Raw genomic sequence first — 25,377 nt, 5'->3', positions numbered from 1 at the left:
CATGCATAAAGTGATATTACTTTTATCATTGATCAGTACTTCAATTGATTTGAGAATAGTTAATTGTGACACCCATATCATATTTCAGTATTATTTTTTTATTTAAGTAATATTGTGAGAAATGACTGTAATATTTTTCATACTTATAGTGATAAAGAATATGTGTTAAACCAGTCATTGTGAAGAAGTTCCAGTCTTTTTTTTGTATGTACATGATTTTTGTGTTTTGAGTAGGTGTTGGAACGCTCTTGGGATGTTGTGGATGGTGTTAGTATTTCGCTTCGGCTGTGGGACACTTTTGGGGACCATGATAAAGATAGAAGATTTGCATATGGAAGGTATGTTATGCCATTCTGAGGTTGTGAGTGCATTTACTAGAATATTTTTTGAGCCACAATGTGTGACTACATAACAAATCAGTGATGTTTGGATGACTTCAGTTTAATGATAAGATATAAGTGATAAATCATAAAATTTCAGTACACTGTTTATCACTTTCTCATTTCACAATATTTGTTTTCTAGTATAATAATTTTTCATATGAATCTTCAAAATTCTTGACTGTTTCATACATAACATACACATTTAAAATGTCATGAGAAAATTCAAGAAGTAATTGAACATTGTTGTGGTAATTTTAGAATAATCTTTTTTATGCTCTTTACCTAAATCACTTTATGATTTCCCATTTTCCTTTGAGAAAATGATGTGCAATGTAAATGCATCTAGAATTATTCATTATTATGTATATGTGAATATTATATATCTTTAAATCTGTGAGAATATTCTTCACAATTAACGAAATTAAAATAATGTTCTTCATCAAGAACATGGGAATAATTTAGTTTTTAATTTTTAAAAATGGTTGTTATCACTGAGAACATAAGTATATTATACATTGTAAAGTCTGCAAGAATATTATTCATAATTAGGAACATGATAATTTTCATCATTTATAAATGGAATATTGTTTATTATTGAAACATGAGAATATTATACATTTTAAGCCTGCAAGAATATTATTCATCATTAAGAACATGTTAATTTTCATTATTAATAAATGGAATATTGTTTATTATTGAAACATGAGAATATTATTCATCATTAATAAATGGAATATTGTTTATTATAGAAACATGAGAATATTATTCATCATTAAGAACATGATAATTTTCATCATTAATAAATGGAATATTGTTTATTATTGAAACATGAGAATATTATTCATCATTAATAAATGGAATATTGTTTATTATAGAAACATGAGAATATTATTCATCATTAAGAACATGATAATTTTCATCATTAATAAATGGAATATTGTTTATTATTGAAACATGAGAATATTATTCATCATTAAGAACATGATAATTTTCATCATTAATAAATGGAATATTGTTTATTAATGAAACATGAGAATATTATTCATCTTTAAGAACATGATAATTTTCATCATTAAGATATTGCAATATTGTTTATTATTGAAACATGAGAATGTTATTCATCATTAACAAATGGAATATTGTTTATTATTGAAACATGAAATAGTATTCATTATTAAGAATATGATTGTATTTTTTATTATTAAAAGTATAGGAGTATTTTTATTATTAACATGTAAGAATGTTATTCATAATTAAGAATATGATAATATTGTTCGTCATTAAAAAGGCTGAATGAATGCATATTTGAAGCTAGATGGATAAAGTATTTATATTTTCCAACTTGAAAGTTGTATTTTGGTGGGCTTTATTGTTCAATCATTAATTGTGACTGAGAATAACTGATAAGAGTCAAAGGTTATTTTGTTTATTTGCTGGTACGTTTTATGTTTAGTTTATCATTCTATAATTAATTAGGAATACTTTTAATGACTTATTAATTTACTAAACTGCATATAGTGTTTGTAAGTTATTTATTAAAACTATATATAGTGTTATTCAGTTATTTGTTGAAACTATATATAGTGTTTTTACATTATTTGTTAAAGCTGTATATATAGTTTAAGTTTACATTACTTATTTAGTTGACTAATTTTATGCTTTAATTTGTTTTGGTGATGAATCAAAACAGTGCTGATAGATAACTTTTTAATAGTTTTAAATGATGAGCAATTGAGGTGGAGAATGATAGGTCTATTCAAGACTGGTTGGTACAGATGATAATAATTAATAAAGAAATTTTGATGTCTCACTACCACCAAAACTAGCTTTTATGTTCAATAACCAAAACTACCTACAAATAAATGACATAAGTATGGGGAATCCCATGCCACTAGTTCTAGCCAACATTTTTATGACATATTGAATCACAAGTGATCAGTTCAGCCTTACACCCACCACTATACTGGTACAGATATGTTGATGATACAATTTCTGCATTCACATCTACAGAACACATACTTAGTTTTTGTCAATCGTGTCAACTTGATCCATCCTGACATTAAGTTTACCTGTGAACATGAAAAAACTAACCAAATAGTATTTCTTAACCTCAAAATTACTAGAACTGATACACAGTTCGAAACAGAAATCCACAGAAAAATCACCCATACTGAATTATACATTCTCTGGGACTCAGCACATGAAAAAAAACAAAATCTCAACATACTAAGAAACCAAATAAATGCAACCACAAAACTATGTTCACCCAATAAAATTAACGATTAAATCAACAAAATAAAACAACAATTCATCAATGTAAACAAATTTTCTCAAAAAAACTGTAGAAAAATTTATACGCATATACCTAGACCAACAATAAACAAACAATAATAAATCTCAAGATAGAACAAACTACAAAACCTTGTACTGCTGCATACCATATGTTCCTGACATCAGGAAAAAAATAACAAATATTTGGAAAAAACTTGCAACAAAATACAACATTCCAGTAAACACTAAATTTATTCAAAAACCTGGTACAAAACAAAAGTCTACACTATTTAAAAATTACACTGAGAAACACAACACCAACATAATTTAATTTATAAAATACAATGCAACAACTGCCATGACTTCTATATTGGAGAAACAAGCAGAAAAATGGAAACTAGATTCAAAGAACACAAAAAACACCTTCACACATTTTTGAACACTGCAAATCAAATAAACACAAGATAACCATAGAAAACACCTAGATATTAAGTAGGGAAACAAATATAAACAAATGCTAAATCAAAGAAGCCTCACTTATACGACAACTGAAACCAAAATTAAACCAATATAAAGGAATACTTTTATACCTATACTAACACTGCACAACAATTTTTTTGAAAAGTTTTGCTTCCTTAAAAGGTTTCGCTGATGTGACAGGTACTTGTTGGGTATGCAAAAATATAGTTTTGGTTTTGCTTCATCACGTAGGAACTTTGAGAAATAGACAGTTAACTGTTTACCAGCAATAACGTGTTTAATTGTGTTTATGTTTCTAATATGCTATTACGTTCAACATAATTAAAAGTGTTTTGCTCCTGATTTTTTGTTTGGAATCAATGTCCGGTGCATCACGTTGCAGTGTCCAACAGTAGTCAGCAAGCATTGATGGATTCCAGTTGCCCTGATATCGTTTTTACATTGTAGCAACACTGAAGATTTCGTTGAAACGGTACATGATGGGCAAATGTGGATGTGATTTTATTGATCAGCAGCCAAAAATTTATAAAGAACACCCAACAGTGTTAAAGAAGCAAAAACTTTGTTGTGCATTGTAATTAATTTACATACATAAGATACATTTACACTTTTGATGTGATGCAGCTTGTAACAATTTAGTTTGGGTAGAGTTACCATTAGTTAGTTAATGGGGTGTTGTGATTTTGGAATACATTTGAATGTTTGTTTCCTTTTCTAGGTCAGATGTTGTTTTACTCTGTTTTTCAATTGCCAACCCATTATCACTTCGAAACTGTAAAGTTGTATGGTATCCTGAAATTCGAAAATTTTGTCCAAACACACCAATAGTTTTGGTAGGGTGTAAGAATGACCTCCGGTACATATACAGAGATGAGGAATTTTTGAGCTTGTGTCGTGACCGTAGTCCTTTTTTCAGGTTTGTACTTAATAACCACATCAGTAGATGGTGTTTTCACACCTCATATTTATTGTATTATGATATATATTACCTCCAATGAACAAAAAAAGTCTTAGAGATATTTTGATATTATGTTACTCACTGGTCATCTTGCACTAACTTTGGTGATTTATATCTATCTTTAAAAAAAACACAAAGTAGTTTTATAAAGGAAAAACTAAGGATAATTTGATATATTTTATTGATTTAGTGATATTACATTGCATAATTCACATTTCTCTTCACCACTTATGTGGTTTTTTGTTAGGTAATTATTTTTGCATGTTCAAACCTTTAACATTTAGTGGTTAGTCTTAGTTGTATTAAATTTTAAATTACTAGAGAACTACTTGGATAAGATGATATTGAGGTAAGAGATTTGAACAGTGATCTTCCAGTTAGGAATGTTTCATATTTCCTGTAACACTTTTAAGGAGGTTTTGTATGCAAAAATAACTGTGTTGTTTTGGTATGTTATAATGATATGAATATTTAAATTCTGTCTTGATTATTTTGTATTATAATAATAAAAAAAATTGTTTTTAGAGATTTATTACAAATCTTTGTTAAAATAGCAGTTAAAATCTTACTGTTTCAAATAAAATGAAACTAAAATCAAGACAAGCTGTATAATTTAGTTTGTTTGTCAGCCATTTTTATTAGGTATTTTATTACTAAAAATAATTCATTCAAATAAATAAAAGAGATAATGTTGGTTTGATTGAACTAGCTTGTAGATTTCTTTTTAATTTGACAAAAATTCTTGTTATTTGACTGAAATGGTTTTGGAGAACTTTTGAAGAACTGTTTTTGTTTTCTACTGTTAACTGTTTGTTGAGTTTTATGTTTCTTCTACTTAGAAAACAAACAAATTAGAATCATATTCTTCATCAGGTTAATAACTCATCTATGTTTCATGATTATATATGCTACTGTAATTTTTTGTATTTGGAAACCACATAGACTTCTATTTTGTTCTAATCTTTGAATATAAAATAATATCTTAAGATACAATCACTTCTGGCAAGAAAGTTCAAAATTCAGAACATCTGTTATAACAGGCTAACAGTGGTTTAATAAAGATTTTTACAAACAGTGATTTAAATGCTAACTTCAGGTACATAAAGAAAAAAGTTCCTGGAAGAAGTGTATACCTGAGTCAGTTTTATAAAACAGTTAACTGATTCGGGATAAGTTTACCAAATCTTTGAATTATTTTAATTAAAGTGTAATTAAAATAAGTCAAAATGTTTATACTATGTTGTAGAATTAAAATAAAAAATTTGTATCAAACTTGTGTATTATTATTATTGAAAACTATTAATTAGCTAATGTTACTAAACACATTATAAAATTATAATATTTAACCTAAATTTTGAAAAACAAAACAGTGTTTGCATGTGAAAATGGTTTTATATTTTGAATTTTGACAAGTGGCACCCAGTAAAAAATAACATTTTGCCAACCTCTTCAATACTACATTCCAATAGTGTTCAGTAGAATCAGACCTGAAGACAGAACCACAGAAACTATTCAGTAATCCAGTTTGGATACTAATTAATTTCTTCATGGATTGTAAGTCTGTTTTCCCCAAGTGGAATGTGCAGCTATGAACTCTTTGCTCTTTGTGTTTTTTCAGGGGCAATCATCCATGTGTTTCAAGCAGAAATCCTGAGTGGGGAAGGTACTTATTTAACTTTTATTAGAAGTAGAAAATGTAAACACACAGTTTGTGCTACAAAGTGTTTTAAAGTTGATGATATGTGCATATATCAAGACCTTTTGTTTAGAAATATTAATTTATTTAAATCTTTAGTTACTACTGCCAGCTATAATTTTATTGAAACTTTACCATGCCATTCATACGTATCTTGTACTTCTTTGAAATCTTAAACAGGTTACAGATGTGCACTGTTGTTGGTTGGAACAGCAGTAACAAAGGTACATGAGCTAATAAAGATAAGAGTGTTGAAATACAGAATTTGATGGTCTTAACAATTAACTTGAGGACTTAGTTAAATAAAATTTAGATAAAGTTGTTCTTTGTCAGTAAAGAAATATCTGTATGTGGGCTGTCTGTTTTATTTGGAAGTTAAATACAGAGATGTAATCTGACACATTAAGCAGATATGTATGTTATCAAATGAATTTTCTTTACATTCTCATCTAAATAGATGACAGAAACAGAGTTCAGTGATCATGATTTAGCCTGTTATGACCTGAATTACAAGGCACTATCAATCAAATCTGTTGTTCTAGGGCCTATTTAAGTTGTATTTATTAGATTTGTCATTTTGGAAAACACCGTGACTTTAGCAGCAAACATTTCTTTAGTCAGATGTTTTGAAAGTGGCTATTTTTATCAAGAAAAAAAACAACTAAAAGTACCAACTTATACAAGTTACTTTATATTGTACTTTTAGTTTCTCCATCATAATGTGTTGACAGAAGAATTTGTGTGTATGTATTATCAAAACCATGGTGGTTTTGTTTATTATTAATAAACTGTTTAATTGCACTTGTAAGAACACACAAATTATTAATTATACCTCCTCTACTCTCAACGTCACAAACTCTTTAAGTATTTCTTTATCACCATATGATGTATTTTAATTCATGTTTCTCCTAACTCTCAAATATATTCGTAGCAATAAGTGGTGTGTCTACTCCAAAGATTTCATTAAACGTTTTCCACAAATGGGAACTCCAGTTAAAAACATTAGTTAGAAAATAGTTTACCAAAACTTACACACTTCAGTTTCTGTATACGAAAGTAAAATGATGTTTGAAGATAAAACTGTGCTGAATAAATAAAACATTTCCCTATTTTGGAATGATTGCAACTGTTTGTGTAATTAAAACGTCTGTTATTATTCATTTTGTTCAATTGCAAATATTATGGATATGTATGATTCTTTCTTCATAGAATTTCTGTTTGTTGTAACAAGCAAATATATTACAGAGAGTGACGTAATCACTGAATATTGATCCTAAGTAATCCGTTTATTGTGTAGAATTGTAGAGTAATGCTTCTAGCTCACTGGTTTGATACACAGAAACAGAGTAATGATGCTAACCCATTGTGGCATGTGCCCTTTGACCTACCTGTTGGGAGAGGATTAATGAAATCATTAATTCAAACAAGTTCAGTAAACAAGACATCACAATGAACAAACTCTTATTACAGTGGAGATGAGTTGCCCCTTTCAGGTTCGGATTAACTAATAGGCAAAGTAGCTAGTGCCTTCGAGCCAGTGGTGTCAAAAGGTTCTGCAGGATTATGCTGCTTCTTTCATTTTTAATTTTTTAATAGCCTTCTAGATATTCATATAAGTTAACTATTGTTTTAAAAATATTATCTTTGATAGAATTTGTTTTGATGGATAAAATTTCAGTACAAGAAAAAGAGAGAGCTTGTTTGTTTGTTGTTATGCTCAAAGCTGAAAGCTTGGTTTTAGAGAAAGGGACTATGGATGTGAAGTTGCCTCTCTGGTTTGGTCTTGTGTTGTCCCACAATTTATTTTATTAATACTTAAGTATGAATGGAAATAGTCTTAAATTGTACTTATTTTTTTCTGATATGTTATTCAGTTAGCTGAAATATTTAAACAACCATTATAGTGTATTGGTTGTTCTATCAATAAAGCTATTCAATATTCTGTTAAGATTTTAATAAAAATTTGATTGTTTAATGTTGTTATACATTTTTCTTTGGTCAGTTGTACAAAGGGTTGAGAACATTATATTAAAACTATTCTGAATATGAAACTCAACATGTCACATGACAGCCACAGCCAATAAAAAGTTGTGGTGGAATGGCTTGTAACAGAACTGTATTTTGACAATTTCATAGGTGGTATTATGTCACCTACAGTTAACTTCTTTTTGCAAGAGGAATGTAACAGGCAATTGTGACATAGTAAATTTAACACACAAATCATAAAAATGCGTTCAGATCAGCAATTTAGAAATTTTAAAATGGTTTTGGAATAGAAGAAGAATATTATGTATTATCTTGGGACACTGTGACCATTCAGAAAGAGTCCCTCAACAAGTGTGCCCATTCGCAATAATACACAATGTAGTCAAGAAGTACCTCCATCTAGAAAAGCAGTGCAAATCATATACAAATGTTGCTTCTGTGGAAGGTACCTTTTCAGTCATTGCATACATCAAGCAGCTGGAGAGTGAAATAGATATTCCAACTCTTTCTTACATGACATATACTAGTGAAGTCACTGGATGCAGCACCTATGAACTTCTATGTGATTGGGTGGTTGAAACAAGGCCTGAAAAACAATCATCTTTATTCACAAGTTACTCAGATTGCTTCAGAGGTCTGGATTCATAGGAAATATAGACATTGTATTTTTAAAGTTAAACACATTTCTAGTGTCAGTTGTACATATTTCAGAAAATAAAATACCCTGGTGGCACAGTATATCAAGAATTGTTAGGTGTGTTGCTGTTAATGGTATGCAGTTTGAATAATAAATAAATTAAGAATGCGTTGATGATGTCAGAAAAACATGTAGGTTCAAAGTGATAAAACTCTATAACCTGAGAACTTTTAAAAGGTGGATTTTTCTTCTTTGAGGGCAAATTGAATAAGAAAGGTCTATCTATTGAAACGGTTGGGTTGTGGGGATTTTACAATTCTGCATAAAGAATACATTGTGTATTCTTCCCCACAACCCGAGACTTTCAAATAGATAGACCTTATTCAGTTTGCTTTTAAAGAAGAAACATTCATTTTTTAAAAGTTCTCAGGTCATAAGATTTTTATTATTTTGTCTTAAGAATACATTGTGTGTTTTTCCCTGTGGGTCTAGACTTCTGGGACACCCTGTATTCTGGAAAGCCAGCAGAGAGGAAAGGTGCATGATATCCTTACAAGGGAGCCATTTTCAAAGAAAAGTGTGTTGAATGGCTATAGTCAAAATGCATGGTCTCATCAGATAGAGCTTGATCAGATGTGATCAGAGTTGAGTGATATAATCTGAAGGAAAGATGAAGCATAACTGTTTGTTTTAAGACAGTGTTTCTTGTGTGCTGGTTTATGTTGTATGTACCAAACTACTAAAACAAACTTCTTATGATTAGTGGTAGATTTATATTAGAAAATTTCTGTAGAAAGGGGGCTAATTTAAAAATAAACATTGTAATAACACTGTTTATTATATATTGTATTTTTGTCATGAAAATTTACTGCCATAAGGCTTTACCTTGAATCTCTTTGTTAATACTGACCAGTATCTTGTTCGTCAGTTGTGATAACTTCAAGTTAGATGAATTCCACATGTTGGAACATGTGATTCTTGTTATTTTGTTTTAAACTTAAAACTTTCCAAAGTTTTACAGTCAGTTTAATACCTTTATACAAAATCTAAAACACTTCTGTTTCTATGCCAGCAGCTGTTTGTTAGTCACATCATTTAAGGACTATTTACTGAATATTGTAATTTAACAGACACTTGTTTTGTGTCGACTTTGTATGGTTGCATGTTCGTTGAATTTTGTCAGTATATATGTATATATATAGTTAAACCTTAAGCTTGAGAATAATGTAATTTGAAACCAATGATAATTTTATATATTTCTAAAATAAGTTTATAACATGTATTCTTCTCCTTAGACCTCTGCGAGAAACCGACATCTTAACTCCAGAACACGGTCGAATGGTCGCAAAAGAAATTGCAGCTCCTTATTACGAAACTAGTGTCCTTACTCATTACGGTGTGAATGAAGTGTTTGAGAACATAATTAGGGTGGCTCTTATATCCCGGAGACAGCAACGTTTTTGGATGACGAACCTGAAACACGTTCAGCCTCCCCTTCTTCAGGTGTGTTTATCAGTTAGTGTGTTAGAGACTTAAAACTTGAATTAGTTTTATGGATTTGTAAGTGAATATTCATTGCAGGTCTCTTGAAACAGTACTTGCTTAGTCGTGAAGTACCATTTCCACTAAAACGACCAGAAAGATATGAAACCCTATAACCCAAATATTTTCCGAAGATAAACGTTTCTTTATTCAGAAGTACCTTTTTTTAAAGTGGTCAAGCAATAGGGTTTTGTATTTTTGTGTTAAATTGATTTCTTGAATTTCTATGTTTTCCTAACATGATGGACTAAAGTGACCAGCATGTTTTTAGCAGTAGAAACAATAAACAAAAAAAAAAAAGTATTGAATTCTGTATTCATCAGTCTAATAAGTTGTAATTTACCAAGTTATTTATGTATGTTACTAAATGCAGACTCATAGTTAACTACAAAGACAGAATTGTTTTATCACTGATCAAATGAATCATTATGCTAGGTTCCATTTTGCCCTCCAAAGCAGCCATCTCCTAATATTTGCGTTCCTGATTCACAGTTTGAGAATGACATGTTGTCACTGTTTCACAGCCAGGTGTTCACTGATGTAATATTCCTTTGTGGAAAAATAGGCTTTTCTGCCCACAAAGCAGTGTTAGCAGCAGTTAGTGGTTCATTTTTCAAACTCTTCACAATGGATTTATCGCCAGATATTTCAACATCTGCTCGTAGTTCTAGCGAGTCCAGTATGGTGAGTTGGATTTAGGCTTATTATTATAACTTAGTTGTAATTGTAACTTTTTTTTTAATTAGAAAAATTAGTGTTATTTTAACTTTGGTTTGTTGTGACTTAAATTATTGAAATTCACAGAGTTGGTTTAGTTAGCATGGTCTTGATATACAATAAATATATTGTTATTTCTTTTGTAGTTTTATAATTTTTCAGTATGTATTGTTTTGATGTAAATAAATCTGGTAATGACTTTGTTAATTTTCGTATTATTGGAATTCTGATGATAATAATAACAAATAAATAAAGTTATTGAACAAAAACACAGTAACTTAAAAGTTAAACTTGACTTATAAATTAGTAAGCCTAAATATGTGTAACAAACTGAAAAGAAACATTTAATGTCTTAAATAAATTATCCAGAAAATTAGAACCAATGATGGTTAGATATTTTATGTAAAATATAAATTCAGAAGTTAAGAAATATCGTGTTACGTAGGTTAGTACACTGGAAGCTGGTGTGGGAAGTTTTAACAATGACACAGAACAGCTTATTTACCAGAGCACTCCACCAACACGTGCCTCTTTACGGCTGCCACGAAGCTCAAACAACAACAGTGGTGGCTCAGACATTGCTAACTCTAGTGGTGCCCATACATTGCCCCAGAAGAAAAAGAGCAGCGAAGGTTGTTCAGATTTGGCAGACCACAGCAATAAGCCAGAAGATAGCAACAGTGAATCAAGATCTAGTGTTTGTAAAATTCTTAATCAAGGTGCATTTCAGTCCATCGGTCTCGAACCATGTGAGGGTCTAGACCACAGAGGAGAGATAACATCATCAATGCAGACAGTAGTGACTATGTCTAAGCAAATTACTCCAGCTGCTTTACAACAGTGTCTAAGGTTTGTAAATCATGGTAGTACGTGAATGTAACCTAGAGCAACATTGAATTGTGATCTTGTGTGTAATAACAAACTGTTAATGTTGTGTTTATGTACATGTTAATTCAATGAATTTTTACCTTTTCTATTGTTTTTCCATCCCTTCTTAGTGCAGCATCTTTCAGTTTCCATGGTGACTATGCACCTGGGAAAGCTAGGGAATTTGAAAGGGGGGAGGGGAATGAGAGAATATCGTAAACTATATCAAAATTTGGAAAAGTTCTTTTAGATCAGAAGCTGTACATATGCAAAAGTTGCATTTTCTAGCCATGCTGATTACTTGTATATTTTAATGTAATTTTAGCTAGCCAGTGATAATTATCTTGGTGGATTAAATCAGATATTTTTTTTACAATTAAAAATATAATATTTTGTTGTTTTACCATCAAAATGTAACATTCTAACTTGACCCTTTTTCCCAAAGTACTACAGTGTGAGGAATGACATATTTATTACAGAAAAAACTTTTAACAAGGTATAGTATTGTTATTAATATAGACATATGAAGAAGATTTTAAATATTGATACCTTGGACATGTACTGGTAAAAGTCTGGACAATATGAAATTTTGCCTGAAAGTTAGGAAAGAAACCCTTTTTTAGAGGAATGTGGCCAACTAGTTATTTTTTCACAGGTTTGTCAAGTCATTTAATTCGATATTTGGAAAATATTGTCCATAATCTCTTAAGAAAAATACAAATTCAGTGTTGTGGTCTTTGGTTGATCATTTTATAATGATGGTTATGAGAACTAAATGATAACCTAGTATTTTTTAGTTTGTATTTAATCAAACAAGATTATAGTCAATGTTTAAACTGTTTGTGAGAACTCCTTTCATGTACATATATAAAAGTTTGTAATATTATGTGTTACCATATTTTAGTACAGTACATCTCTGAATTGTTGATTTTCTTGTGACATGTTACCAGATTTCTGTACACCGGTTCAGTTGACTTGAAGTGTTGTTCACTTACCGAGGTCCATCTAGCAGCTGAGCTACTACAAATACCTGAATTGCAAGTATGTTAGTTTGTTGTATAAAATTATCCATTAAAACCAATTCTTTGTTCAACAGTGAAAATAAAATGGAAATATCAAGTGTTTTATGTGTGTTTTGGGAATCCAAGTGTTCTAGAGTGGGTGAAAAGCTTTGACAGTTACTGTACATTGAAGGAACTGTTACACAATAAGATAATTAGACCAGTTGTAAGACAGTTTTAGTTTTTTTATTTCTTGTTATATGACACTTTATCATATTCCTCAAAAGCTACTTGAGGAATTTAACATACAAGCTATTAGCTACTGCTCTGTTGTATTTACCTTGATGAAGAAGCCCAAAGTACCTCATACCTGAAGCCCAAACACTGAGGTGCATCTTTGTGTTTCTGCATATAAAAGTGTAATGTAGGTGTAACACATTTCCAAACTGGGATGTTAAATAGTTTTTAATACTATTCAAATTTCTACAGTACAACTGAAACAGGAATTTATTGGCAAGCCTCTTTAATAGTGAAGAGACTATTATCACTCCCATCATTCAAAGTTTTTGTTTGTTTTGGCTGACAACTCTTCTGCGTGATGCTGGTGATTTTTCTTTTATTGTATCTACCAAGTTTCAACCAGAAGTTCTGAGATAAAATTAGGAAGAGTGTATAAGAATATGTCAAACATTCTATATCTCTTACATCCAGTGCTGACAAGGCTTTTCACCAGGCCTCTTCTAGTTGGCTGAGTTACAACAAATATATAATAGTGATTACAATACAGTATTTAAACTAGTAAATTTATCGATAACAGATAACAGTGTAATTACAATTTTTTTTTTTAGTTCCAGTTTTTTTTCAATTTGTGCTTAAAAATTGCTGATAAAACCCCTACAGCAAAGTCAGTGTTTTCTAATTTTTGTTTGTTTGAGAGTACTTTAAAGTGTCCATTTGATTGTAATTTTTGCAGGATTACCGAATGCAAAACATTCTGTTTAGTGATTGATGCAGGACATTTAATTTTGTATAATGATTACTGGGATATTCTGGAGCACCCAGTGTTTTATTTTAGTAAAACAACTAAGTGTAACAAACTTTCTATGGTGCTCACTGTTAAATACGTAACCCTATTGAATTTCTAGTTGTTGTTTTATTTGAGCCAAGATCTAGTAGATCTAATACTGAAGGTTTCTTAAGTGCTTCCTAATCTGATGATGAGGGACCAACTTTGAGAAAGTAAAGCTTAGAGATGAGGTAAATTGGTAATGAAGTAAACTTTATTGCAAATTTAATGTAGAAACAAATCTCCAATGATTCAACAATATTTTGTCATCAATGAGTATCTAAAGCTGTCCTCAGATTTTATTAATTATTTTAGTCTTGTTGAGATACAGAAGTGTTTTGTGTCTTAGGTTTTATTAATCTTTCTAAGTAAAACTTTTGATCTTATTTTTAGGTGAAAAGATCATTGGTGTTAATCTTGTTTAAGCTTTGGTATTTTATATGATATGTTGATCTTTATTTGTATACCTTATTGTATTAAACTCTAATTCAAATGTTTTAAGATTTAGTTTTTCCTAGTTTCTTTCTATATATTTCATTATTTCTCCTTATTAGTTTTTTAATGTGTCTTGTTATATAGGTCATGTAATTAACATTCCAAAACAATATATTATACTTACTTAAGAAGGATTTGAAAGATGTCATTTCCATTCAACACTTCTCTGTGTACAGGTCATAATAAGTAACATTTTGCATCGAGAAGATTTTCTCAATCAAGAGGTGCGACAGAAGTTTCTTCAAAAATTAAAGGCCCGAATAAAAGAAATCTGTGTCAAACAAGGTCTCTTTTCTGGTAAAGATATTATATTTGGAAGCAACATTATTAATTAAAAAGTATCAACCTTTTTTTATTATTTTATGAATTCTATATCAAACAGCATAATTTATTGTTTATTTGTCTTTATTTTATTTTGTTTAAGTTACACAACATGTAGAGAGTGAACCTAAGCCTAAGAATGCTTAGGTTGCTCAACACATAAAGAGTGGACCTAAGCCTAAAGATGTTTAGGTTGCTCAACATGTACAGAGTGAACCTAAACCTAAAGATGTTTGGGTTGCTCAACATGTACAGAGTGAACCTAAACCTAAAGATGTTTAGGTTGCTCAACATGTAGAGAGTGAGCCTAAACCTAAAGATGTTTAGGTTGCTCAACACGTAGAGAGTGAACCTAAACCTAAAGATGTTTAGGTTGCTCAACACGTACAGAACGAACCTAAGCCTAAGGATGTTTAGGTTGCTCAACACATAGAAAATGAACCTAAGCCTAAGAATGTTTAGGTTGTTCAACACGTAGAAAGTGGTGAACCTAAGCCTAAGAATGTTTAGGTTGTTCAACATGTAGAAAGTGGTGAACCTGAGCCTAAGAATGTTTAGGCTGTTCAACATGTAGAAAGTGAACCTAAGCCTAAGAATATTTAGGTTGTTTAACACACAGAGAGTGACCCTAAGCCTAAGGATGTTTAGGTTGCTTGCTTGTAGAGAATGAGTCTAAGCCTAAGAACATTTAGGTTGCTCAACACTTAGAGAGCGAACCTAAGCCTAAGGATGTTTAGGTTGCCTGCTACAGAGAATGAGTCTAAGCCTAAGAACACTTAGGTTGCTCAACACTTAGTGAACCTAAGCCTAAGAATGTTTAGATTGCTTAACGTGAAAAGTGTAAACCTAAACCTAAAAGTTTAAAATTTTCTTTAAAATAAAAAATTAATTTTTTGTCAGAAGACCAAAAGTAATTTAAAGTGAGATGAAATTGTAGCTACAGATGGCCATGAAAAGTAATTTTGTGAAAATTATAACTTTGAAAACTGGAATTTCTTTAATTTTATGTTGCAAGGAAGTCCAATTGTAGATCTCTTTATACAGCTTTCCTTGATTGTAGATAAGTCTCTACGAATACAACCTTTTGTGAATAATGTTGTTTGATTTCCTTATAGATGTTTTATTTCAAGTGGAAGGTGGTCTCTGTGCTGCACATCGACCCCTGCTTGTTGCTCGCTGTGATATGATGGCTGCCATGTTCCGAGGAGACTTCAGAGAGAGCTCTGCCAAAGTGGTGAGTACTTCTTACTTACCACAACTGAGATACGTATTAAAGTAATTTTCCCGTTATGTCTACAACTGATTATGTGGAATTGGTTTGAAGTTTTGGAATGTGGTGATTAATGTGTCTTTTCTGTTTCCATGAAAGTTAATACAGAAGAAACGTTTCTATACTCCAGTGAAGGGTAACACTAAGATAGAAGAAAGATATGAAAATTGTTTTAATAAATTAATTTTAATCATTTATTTGATGGTTTTCTACAAACACATATTTTTTGCCTTTAAAAAAAGCTATTCACTCTACATTCAGTGGACTCTGTGGGTTGATGTTTTAGTTTTAACATTCAATTATATTTCATAGAATATTCTTGTTTTAATATGAAAATATTTCAGATGCTGTATTCAGAATTTTATTAAACATAGTCTGAATTTAAATCAAAGGCTAAAAACGTTGCAGTTCTATAACATCTAAGGAACACAGAATTGTACGTAGACAGTTTCTCATATTTTAGTGAACAGGTATGTGTTAATATTCTCTCTCTTTCTCAATAGGTTCATTTTCCTGGTGTAACGAAAGACTGTTTTCATCAGCTGTTAGTCTATCTGTACACTGACTGCATAGATCCTTCCATAAACCCCAATAACTGCTTAGACCTCCTGGAACTAGCTAACCGGTTGTGTCTCGCTAGACTTGTGGCTCTTGTTGAACAGAAAGTGGTTAGAGACCTGATCAAGATGGCAGAAAATAAGATTGATTCCACTGAATATGCTATAAGTCTTTTGGAACCTTGTCAGGTGAAATTCTGATATATTTAATTTCATCTAAACAAAAATTGACAAAGAGTGTTCCAAGAGAAACCTAACTTAATTTTGTTACTGTTCAACAAGTCCTCAAAGATGTTCTAATAATTTCTTTAACCTTTTAGGATCACATTTTATGAATTTATAATACTTGAAAGTATTATAGAAAAACTAATTTGTTTGTTTAGATTGTTCCCCAGTGTCTCAGTGGTAAGTGTGAAGGCTTATAATGTTAAAATATCAGGCTTAGATATAATGAGAAGAACACAGGTAGCCCATTGTGTTTATTTTTATGTAACAACAAATAAACAAGCTTTTTTAGATTGTGTTGCTTACATAATAATTTATTTTTTTAATTTTCAACTGCATGTAACTTTTCATAAATATTTATGACCAGTTATCTTAAAATTATACTTTGGTTTCCTGACTAATTATCCAAGAGTTACCTCATAACCTTTTGTTTGCCAATCTTCTGCCTATTCTTTAGCCAGTTATCCCAAAGCTGGACGTTAGTTTATCATGCTTTTGCTGTCTATTGTCCAACCAATAAACCCAGAATTACTACTAAATACTTAGATTACTATTCAAAGTATCAGTTGTAGATCATTCATATCTAAGACTGGTTTATTTCTCTGATGAGATGAAATTTTTATTTCTTGGTTGATAATACAGGTAAAATATTCATACTTGTGGATTAAATACCAGAACATTTTTAAAGTAATTATACTTGTCATAAAAAATTACATTAGGTTTAAAATATTTTTAACACATCATTCTTAATCTAGTCCACTAGGGTTTCTCAAGAATTAGAAAAGTCTATAATAATATATAATAATAATAATAGTAATATTTCAACCACACTATATTTGTCATAAGTATTGTTGATGGTGTTTTTTGCTCAAAGTGGTCTCCAGGCGAACTGAGATACAACGGACACTTTTTCAAGCCCCTGATGGCACAGCAACGTGTCTATGGCCTTAAATACTAGTAACTGATTTTGATACCCATGATGGGTAAAGTACATACAGCCCATTGTGTAGCTTTTTACTTCAAACAATAAACACTTAATTCCTTAACATTCCTAAGGGTCTAGATTAAGAATGTAGAGTTAGAAAAGTATATATAGGCTTAACACAATGTCTTATAACAAGTACAGTTGATTATGATCATTTGTTGCCAGTTTGTAAAAAAAGTATAGTCATTCCTAACATTTTTATAATGGTTTATTTTAAAGGTATTTGACAAATCTATTAAACTACACATTTGTTACCTTTTCTTTATGTTTTTCTGATATTATTAACAGTTGTTGTCTGACTTAATAGGACAATTCTGTATCATTGGAAATTCGAGGCTATGTTGTTCTTTTTTCTAGATGCACAATGCAGACCAATTGGCAGATTGGTGTTTGTTTCACATCTCGGTAAACTACAACGAGATTTGCCAAAAAAGTATGAAGCTGTTGAGGACCCTGCACCCAGAAAATCAGGCCTATCTCAACCGAAATAGGTGGCCGCCAGTGTGGTAAGGGGACTAGAAATAATAAGAAACAATGTGTGCTTTTGTGTTCCAGTTGTTTATAGTATTTGAATCACATTTTTAAGTATGACATTTAAGAAAGCTTAGAGAACTTTAAGATGTTTATATTTTTTCTGACGTTTACTTTCATACAACTGTTACTGGTTTTGGGTACCTGTTAGAAAACTTGGAATGACAGCTGAGACAACTAAGAAGAACACTGATCTGGAGTGATAGTTTAATTAAGAATTATTTGAGGTGGTACAGTCATTCATTACTAATATTTTATCCAGGTTTTCACTTAATTATACATACCAAGTTTAAGCCTGATGTATTTTAAAGTTTTTATTATATAGTCTGCCTTCCAACAAGTCTAAAATAATATAATATTTTGGTTAATAAAGAAGACTGGGACAATACATAAACAAATGACCAAACCAGAAAACCATTTTTGGTCAGTCAGTAATTAGGTTGATTTTTTGGTCAGATGACAACACTAGAATCATGTTCTGGTTACTTGACAAGACTATTTGATGACCTGGTTAGTTGACAAGACTAAGTGTATGTTCTGGTTAGTTTACAAGAGTATCTGATGACCTGGTTAGTTGACAAGACAAGTTAATGACCTGGTTAGTTGGCAAGACCAGAATTATGTTCTGGATAATTGACAAGACTAGGTTGATGTTTTGGATAGATGACAAAACTAGAATCATGTTCTGGTTAATTTACAAGAGTATTTGATCACCTGGTTATTTGACAAAACTGGTTGATGACCTGTTTAGTTGGCAAGACCAGCAATTATGGAACAATTAATAAGACTAGTTAATAACTTGGTTAGTTAATGAGAGACTACAAGAGTAGTTCATAACCTGGTTACTTGACAAGATGTGTATTTTGCTTAATTAACAAGATTAAATTAATGTGTTTTTTTTTAGTCAACAGGGCTAGTGTTTGAGTCATTTGTAGTGTGTCTGTGTGTAATTCATATGACTAATGCTATCTTGTTTGTTTTGTATTGTTTATAAATGTTTCTGTTGTTATTTTTACTGTAATATGTCTGTATTTAATTTTCTGATTTATGTTGGTAACTTACTTTAATCAGAAGTTATGGATAAATATTTAAAAACCGAGGAACATAAGAGTTATCATGGGTAGGAACGTAAATATTGTTGTAATGTTTTTATTTTAATGTCTGGTTGTTTTAAACTAATCATTGACAATAATTATGTACAGTCCAAATAAACAATAACAACATTTTAAATTTCTTCCTTAAATTTTATACATTTTCTGTTCTTATAGACTGTTGTAACAGTGTAGGCCTAAGGAATCACCATGCTAATTTGCTTCAACTAACATAAAAATAAACTTACTTGTACTAAATAACCCAGTGTGTGCTGTCACTAATAAATCCAAATATGTAAACACACTGACTACAAGCTTGTATACTTAATTTATTGGTTGGTTCACCTATATTTTTAATCTGAATTACTTGGGTACTATATATCAAAACTTCTAGAAACCTCTAGATATACTTGACCTGTCTCATTATGTTGCTCTATCATGATGTCATCTTTATGACTCAGAGCTCTTCCTAACTAATATCAAAATTACAATGTTAGAAATGTAGATTATATAATTTGTGAAAATTGTTTTTTTCAAAATGAATATTTCAACTTTTCTAGTGTTTATTTTAATAAATACTAGATACAGATAAGATGTAATATATATGGATGGTGTGAATCAATGTAAGTTTTGACAATAATTCTATTTTCATGGGATTATGCATGCCCCAAAAACTATAATGTTGTATTTTTAAATTAAAAAAAAATATTTTTAAAATGAATTACAACCTACAAGCATGAAAATTATCACATGATAATTTATTAGAAATATCACCAGGTGTCATTAAACTTCATGTTTTGATGATCTCAAATTTTCTTAGGTAGATGAAAGCTAAAAAATAATAGTTATAATATTTAAAACTATTAAGAAGTTGAATCTCAGTAAATTGGAACCTTTATATGTCAGTGTAAGAAGCATTAAAATGAGTAGTGTCACAATCTTGGATGTATGGTAAAACACAAAACTCTTTGTATTAAACTTTTGTGAACCATAAATAATCTGACACATTAGGTCATGTTATTGTATTTGTACTGTACTTTAAATTCATAATACTGTTCAAAATATGAAAATAAGATTATTTTCAACCACTTTATAGATGGACAACTGCTGGCCCCTGTTTTTGTTTTTTAAGTCGTATCTTAATTTGTCTAGACTGACAAAGTGAAAACAGAAACTGAAACCATGATCAAGCAAACCATTCTTGTGACAGTTCTGAGAACTTTCTGTAACTCTCATCTTGGTAACTTATTCAAAACCACATACATAACTGAGGTTCTACAGTAAAGAGTTGAAATTAAAATAGTTATGTAGTTTAAGCCTAAGTAACAAACTGGCCTATGAGCATTAAGTTTGTTGGCCCATCCCTGATATAAAGTAGGTTCAAATAGCAAACACCTCTGATCTGTTTCATAACTGTACAAATGATTATTGCTTTGTTTTCGTCTCTTTATTTTATACAGATAGCTCTGTACCTTGCATTCATAAAATACAATGTGTGTTGTGGAGGGGGGCATTTTTTCCTCATTGTAAACATTTAAAAAAATGCACATTTTTCTAAGATTATAACTATCAAAGGTGTGTAAAGACTATAGTTCCAGTTTTTATGTTTTCATAAAGATAAACTTCAAAGTAAATTGTAAGTTTCAGTTATTGACCTCTTATCATGGTATACATTATTCATTCTTTTAGTGTCTTTTTAGAATACTGTTTCTGACAATTCTTTATAATAATTTTCCATGTAGCAGTTTTAAAGCTAGTCTAGCCTTCACTTCAAGAGAACATTAATTTTTTATTTTTTTTTAAGTACTGTTACCTGAATGTTTAAAGTTCTTAACAACATGAAATTTATTGAGCCATGGCGTAATCCTGTTTTTGGACCAAAAAGTTTACTCATTTAATAAAATATGCAAGATAGTTATGTGTACTAGTTGTTTTTTCATACTTCTAGAAACCAGTCAGCGACAATGTGTTTCATCTGTATAAACAGAATGAAGCTTATTAACAGTCTCTTTTATCACATTATTTTTTGTTTTGATTTTTTTGTAGCAAAGAAGTAACTACTACTCTCTCTCTCTCTGTAGGTATTTAAAAGAATTTGATTTTTACGAGCGGTGCCTCCGAGAACGTGAATGGCAAGAAAATCCTCCCAAAGCTCTTAAACGCCAGAGAAATAATGGGAGTGGTGGGTGTCTTTGTTTCTCTGGAAAGACCAGTGGTGACGGGTCTAAGTGGGCATTTCATACAGTATAAAAAGCAGGATATGTCGCCATTACATTTTTTGTTGACTCATTCAACAAAGTTGGTCATGGAAATGGACTAAAGCATTCGTTTTTTTAGCCTGCCAGTTGCATTAGCAAAATAGATTACATGACAAAGAAGCATTAAAAGCCACTTTACTGTTTATTTAGTTTTAAGTTTTAAGTAAGTGCTTCTCCTGATAGTATTGGTGAAAGAATGGAAAAAATGTATTATTTTGTAACAAATTTAAGTATCTGTTTTATTTCCACATGGTAAAAAAAATATATATATATGTAAATATATATATATATATATATATATTATTTTGTAGGTTAAGAAAAACACTTTTTAGTCATTTTTTGTAACATTTTCTAGGTGGATGTCCATTTTATATCACCTAAAAGCCAAATCTTTTTTATTTCATTGTTTTCTTTATTACAAAACAAAATTATGGTATAAATGTAAATGTTAAGTTTTTATGCTTTCTAGAGAAAGGATATTTAATCAAAATGTGTTTAGTTTTGTTATAAAGATATATTTTTTTAGCTTTTGAACTCAATGATAAAGTTATTGCAATTGTTAAAACTGAAAAATAGGCTTAGCAACAATTCAGTTAATAAGATAAAAACACATCTAATAAAAGTAAGAACAACTTTCTGTGATGAAGTGGAGTTGCTAAACCATCCTGATTCACTTAAGAATTAATCCCAGGAATGTAAGTTCCCCAGAATCAGATTCCATGTAGTAGAAACAATGCAGATAGCTATTGTGTGGCTATTCACTAATAAATAGAAACCTGAAACATAATAGTTAAGCATTTCAGGGAAAAAAATATTGTTAATGAAAAGCTGGTTTTATTTGTTTCTTTATAACTTACAGACAGTAACAACACTTTTTCTCAGTTGTTTATTTCAAGTTAGATTTGCTTGGAAATTTTGAGAAGTACAAGCCAGAACAAATAGAATATCAGTGGAAGAGAAAATAAAAACTGTGTAATTTAAAGGAATGTTCCTACAAGTAAGATTATATAGTGAGTTTGGTACCCTCTAGTGAAAAATACAAATATACAAGGAATAATGATTTTGAAACATTACATTTGTACACATTTAAGTATGATGTGGAATTCATTCCTTAAAGTTTGAAGCTTAAATGTTAAAGCAAACGAAGCTAATTTGCCAAGCACGAATTATTGAAAAGTAATTTTAAATCCCTTTGGTGGTGGTTAAAAAAATAGCCTCACAAAAGATACTTGAGAATTTTTTAAGCCTCCTTTAAACAAGTATTAATAAAGAAAATTTAGTTGTCAGATGTCTTAGTCAGCAGGTTGTTTTCATTGGTACATATTTTAAAAAATTTTTAAATTAGAAATTCTGATATATAGAAGAGATATTTTGTTGTTGTTGTAGTTTCCATCATGTTCTTGAGTGGAGTGCATTTCAGAAAACCATCATTAATTTTCAAATTTAAATTGTGACTATTTGAACTATATTGTTTCTCTGTAGGAAGAAAAAGAAGTGTTAAACATTATATACATATAATATATATCACATTTTTACTTTTAGAATTTTAATAGTTTTTATCTTTCACTATAACTTATCTTTAGAACTTTTAAAACACAATTTTTATGAACCTGTTCATGGAGATGCAATTCAGGATGCACCCAAATTAAAAGCTGGTAGTTTTTCTTTGTGAGTTTTCCTAAGAAATGTGTTACCTTCAGCTCTCTCCTCAAAATAATCTCATATGTGTACATGTTTGATGGAATCTCAAATAAGTTGTGATATTCCAGTTTGTATACAAAGTGTGTAAAGTGTAAGTGAACAAAGCACTAAAAGTAAACTTATGAAGTCCACTCAATCTTTTATTCTGTCATTGTTTATCTAGGTACCATATTTGATTTATCTCTTGCATAATTTGAAGTACCTAGCTGTAGCACATGAGTTTAGAGAATGATGAATTAATTGCATGTGGTACTTAAAAACTCACTTGAATCATGACATTATCATTAAAAACTAGTTACTGCTTTTCATTGGTTCTCAAGAACCTCATTGTATGCGTGTATTTTTGTGATTTGTCCTTTTAATATCTTATATAACTTTTTAAGAATCATCTTACCATTGCTTGTACCACAAGACATACAGTTTGTTATGGGACCCTAAAGATCATATAAATTTGTATTATTGGTTTATCACTTTGTTGTTAAGTTAACTTGTAGATAACACTTAGACTGACTGTATGTGTTAAAATTTGTGAGGGATAATATTACTTATTTTTCTGGAGTTTGGTTTTAATTCAGGTGAAATGTTGTATTTTCAAAGTGAATTGTTAGTTAGAGAGAAATTTTAATGATACATTCAATATTCGTGCTAAATTGAGAAATTAAAAAGGGTATAACAATCTAAATAAGATATATGCAAAGTTAATGAATATCTTGTTAACCTAAGAATCGTCGAACGTGATTGTATTACATTCCTTGCACATGGTTTGTTATGAAAATCTAAGTGTGTAGGTTTGTAGTTTATTTTCATTATTTGGTTTTCTTTTGTTCTTTGAATATTTGATAACTAACAATTGGGGAAAAGAAACAATAAACATTCCTATTAACTAAGATTGAAAGAAAATAATATGTTTTGAATAATTTGATTTTTCTTTTTAAAAAATGTTAGTTCAACTTTTCATAAATAAATTTTAAAGTTACAGGGAAGAATTAAAGATGGTTTAATATATTATTTTAGATAATAAAAACACGAAGTAAATATATTAAAATAATGCTTAAGTTTACCTTTAATGTTCTGTTAATTTGTACGACAAAAAAACTAAATAAAATCGGGTGTTTTAATGTTTTCATTTTCAGGTAATACTAATTTCAAAATTAGAAAAGTGTTTATATAAATAGTTTATAATTTCACTTTTATTATAATTTAATTTGTAATAATGTAGCATAGTCTTGCATTGTTATATTATTGTTATGTCTATTATAATTTAATTTGTAATAATATAGTGTAGTTTCGCATTGTTATATTATGTTTTTGTTATGTCCTCCAAAAGTAGAATTTCGTTGGACTCTCTTGCCACCAAGTGGTTCAGGGGTGAAACTTTAAAATTATTGAGGAAGTGTTATGTGTGTGTGTTGCTTTTCCAGCACTAGTTTTATTACAAATTCAACAAGGTATACTTTTTATTATGGTTGTAGTATTTGATGGTTTGCACTTATTGACAGTATTGTTTAATCATTTTATATTAGCGAGTAGTTTTTAAAATGTACAGCTAATTTTGTATGTATGAAATATTCGTTGATTTTTATATAAATTAATTTGCTTTATAGTAACTGTGATCTCTTGGGCTTTATGTTAAGTCAAGTGACGTAGTGCTCGAACTCGCCATGGTTTTGGCTGGACCATCCCATTTAACTACACTTGTATATTACATTGCTGGCTACTTTTTGTGAGAATAAACGGCTTTTTAAGCAAAAAAAAAATTTTTTTTTGTTTTCAATATGACTTACCTTAAATACATTACTGGAAAAAAATGCAATTAACTTTCTTTAAAAATACCAGATATATTATTTTTTCAAAGGTCTGATGCTTTCGAGCAATAACACTATATAACAAATTTTTTACTTTTTTTCGTTCCTGGGCAGAAAGTGTCATTTCCCAATTGCTTATGCCTAGAGTAAATGGAAAGGACCTATTTTTCTCATCAAACTTTGCTTTTGTGACCTGGGTAATGAAATTTTCTAATTTACCCATTTTTCCAGAACAATCCAGGTAGATTCAGTGCTGAGTAGCTAATATAGAATTTTCTCGAACTTACAACAATTTTCAAGAACTTTCTAGAATGTTGTAGAACTTATGAGAATTTTCTAGAACTTTCCATAATAATATATATATACAGGGGCTCACCACTTCAGTTTACTTCTTGCTGCCTAAATGAACACATAGACCTATCTGATTTTATCAGAGATGGCATCAAGAAACTGCAAGCATTCTCCTGACGCATTCTGCTATGTATGTGTCCAGTTTATCAATACAAGAGTGAAAAAGTACTCTGTAATAGCATC

At 30.1% G+C, this 25,377-nt stretch overlaps 1 protein-coding gene across 9 annotated transcripts in view; it reads left to right on the top strand.

Moving 5' to 3' along the window:
* LOC143253886 (rho-related BTB domain-containing protein 1-like) overlaps positions 1-24,795 on the top strand; it is a 47,915-nt gene extending 23,120 nt beyond the window's left edge. For 8 of the 9 annotated variants that reach the window (XM_076508409.1, XM_076508413.1, XM_076508411.1 and 5 more), the window contains 12 exons: positions 235-338; positions 3,853-4,050; positions 5,711-5,755; positions 9,707-9,914; positions 10,389-10,637; positions 11,116-11,519; positions 12,488-12,578; positions 14,276-14,396; positions 15,536-15,654; positions 16,194-16,436; positions 17,815-17,963; positions 21,161-24,795. In XM_076508409.1, the coding sequence (XP_076364524.1) occupies positions 235-338; positions 3,853-4,050; positions 5,711-5,755; positions 9,707-9,914; positions 10,389-10,637; positions 11,116-11,519; positions 12,488-12,578; positions 14,276-14,396; positions 15,536-15,654; positions 16,194-16,436; positions 17,815-17,963; positions 21,161-21,329 (2,100 nt within the window). In that variant the 3' untranslated portion in view covers positions 21,330-24,795. The remainder of the gene's footprint in view (positions 1-234; positions 339-3,852; positions 4,051-5,710; positions 5,756-9,706; positions 9,915-10,388; positions 10,638-11,115; positions 11,520-12,487; positions 12,579-14,275; positions 14,397-15,535; positions 15,655-16,193; positions 16,437-17,814; positions 17,964-21,160) is intronic. The other variant, XM_076508407.1, reaches the window with a different exon arrangement.
* Positions 24,796-25,377: the final 582 nt, after the last annotated feature.

The sequence above is a fragment of the Tachypleus tridentatus genome, chromosome 6 (genome assembly GCF_004210375.1).
Source record: "Tachypleus tridentatus isolate NWPU-2018 chromosome 6, ASM421037v1, whole genome shotgun sequence".
Classification (NCBI taxonomy): Eukaryota; Metazoa; Arthropoda; class Merostomata; order Xiphosura; family Limulidae; genus Tachypleus; species Tachypleus tridentatus.
The sequence above is the reverse complement of the archived record's forward strand: the minus strand, read 5'-3'. Positions and strand labels throughout refer to the sequence as shown.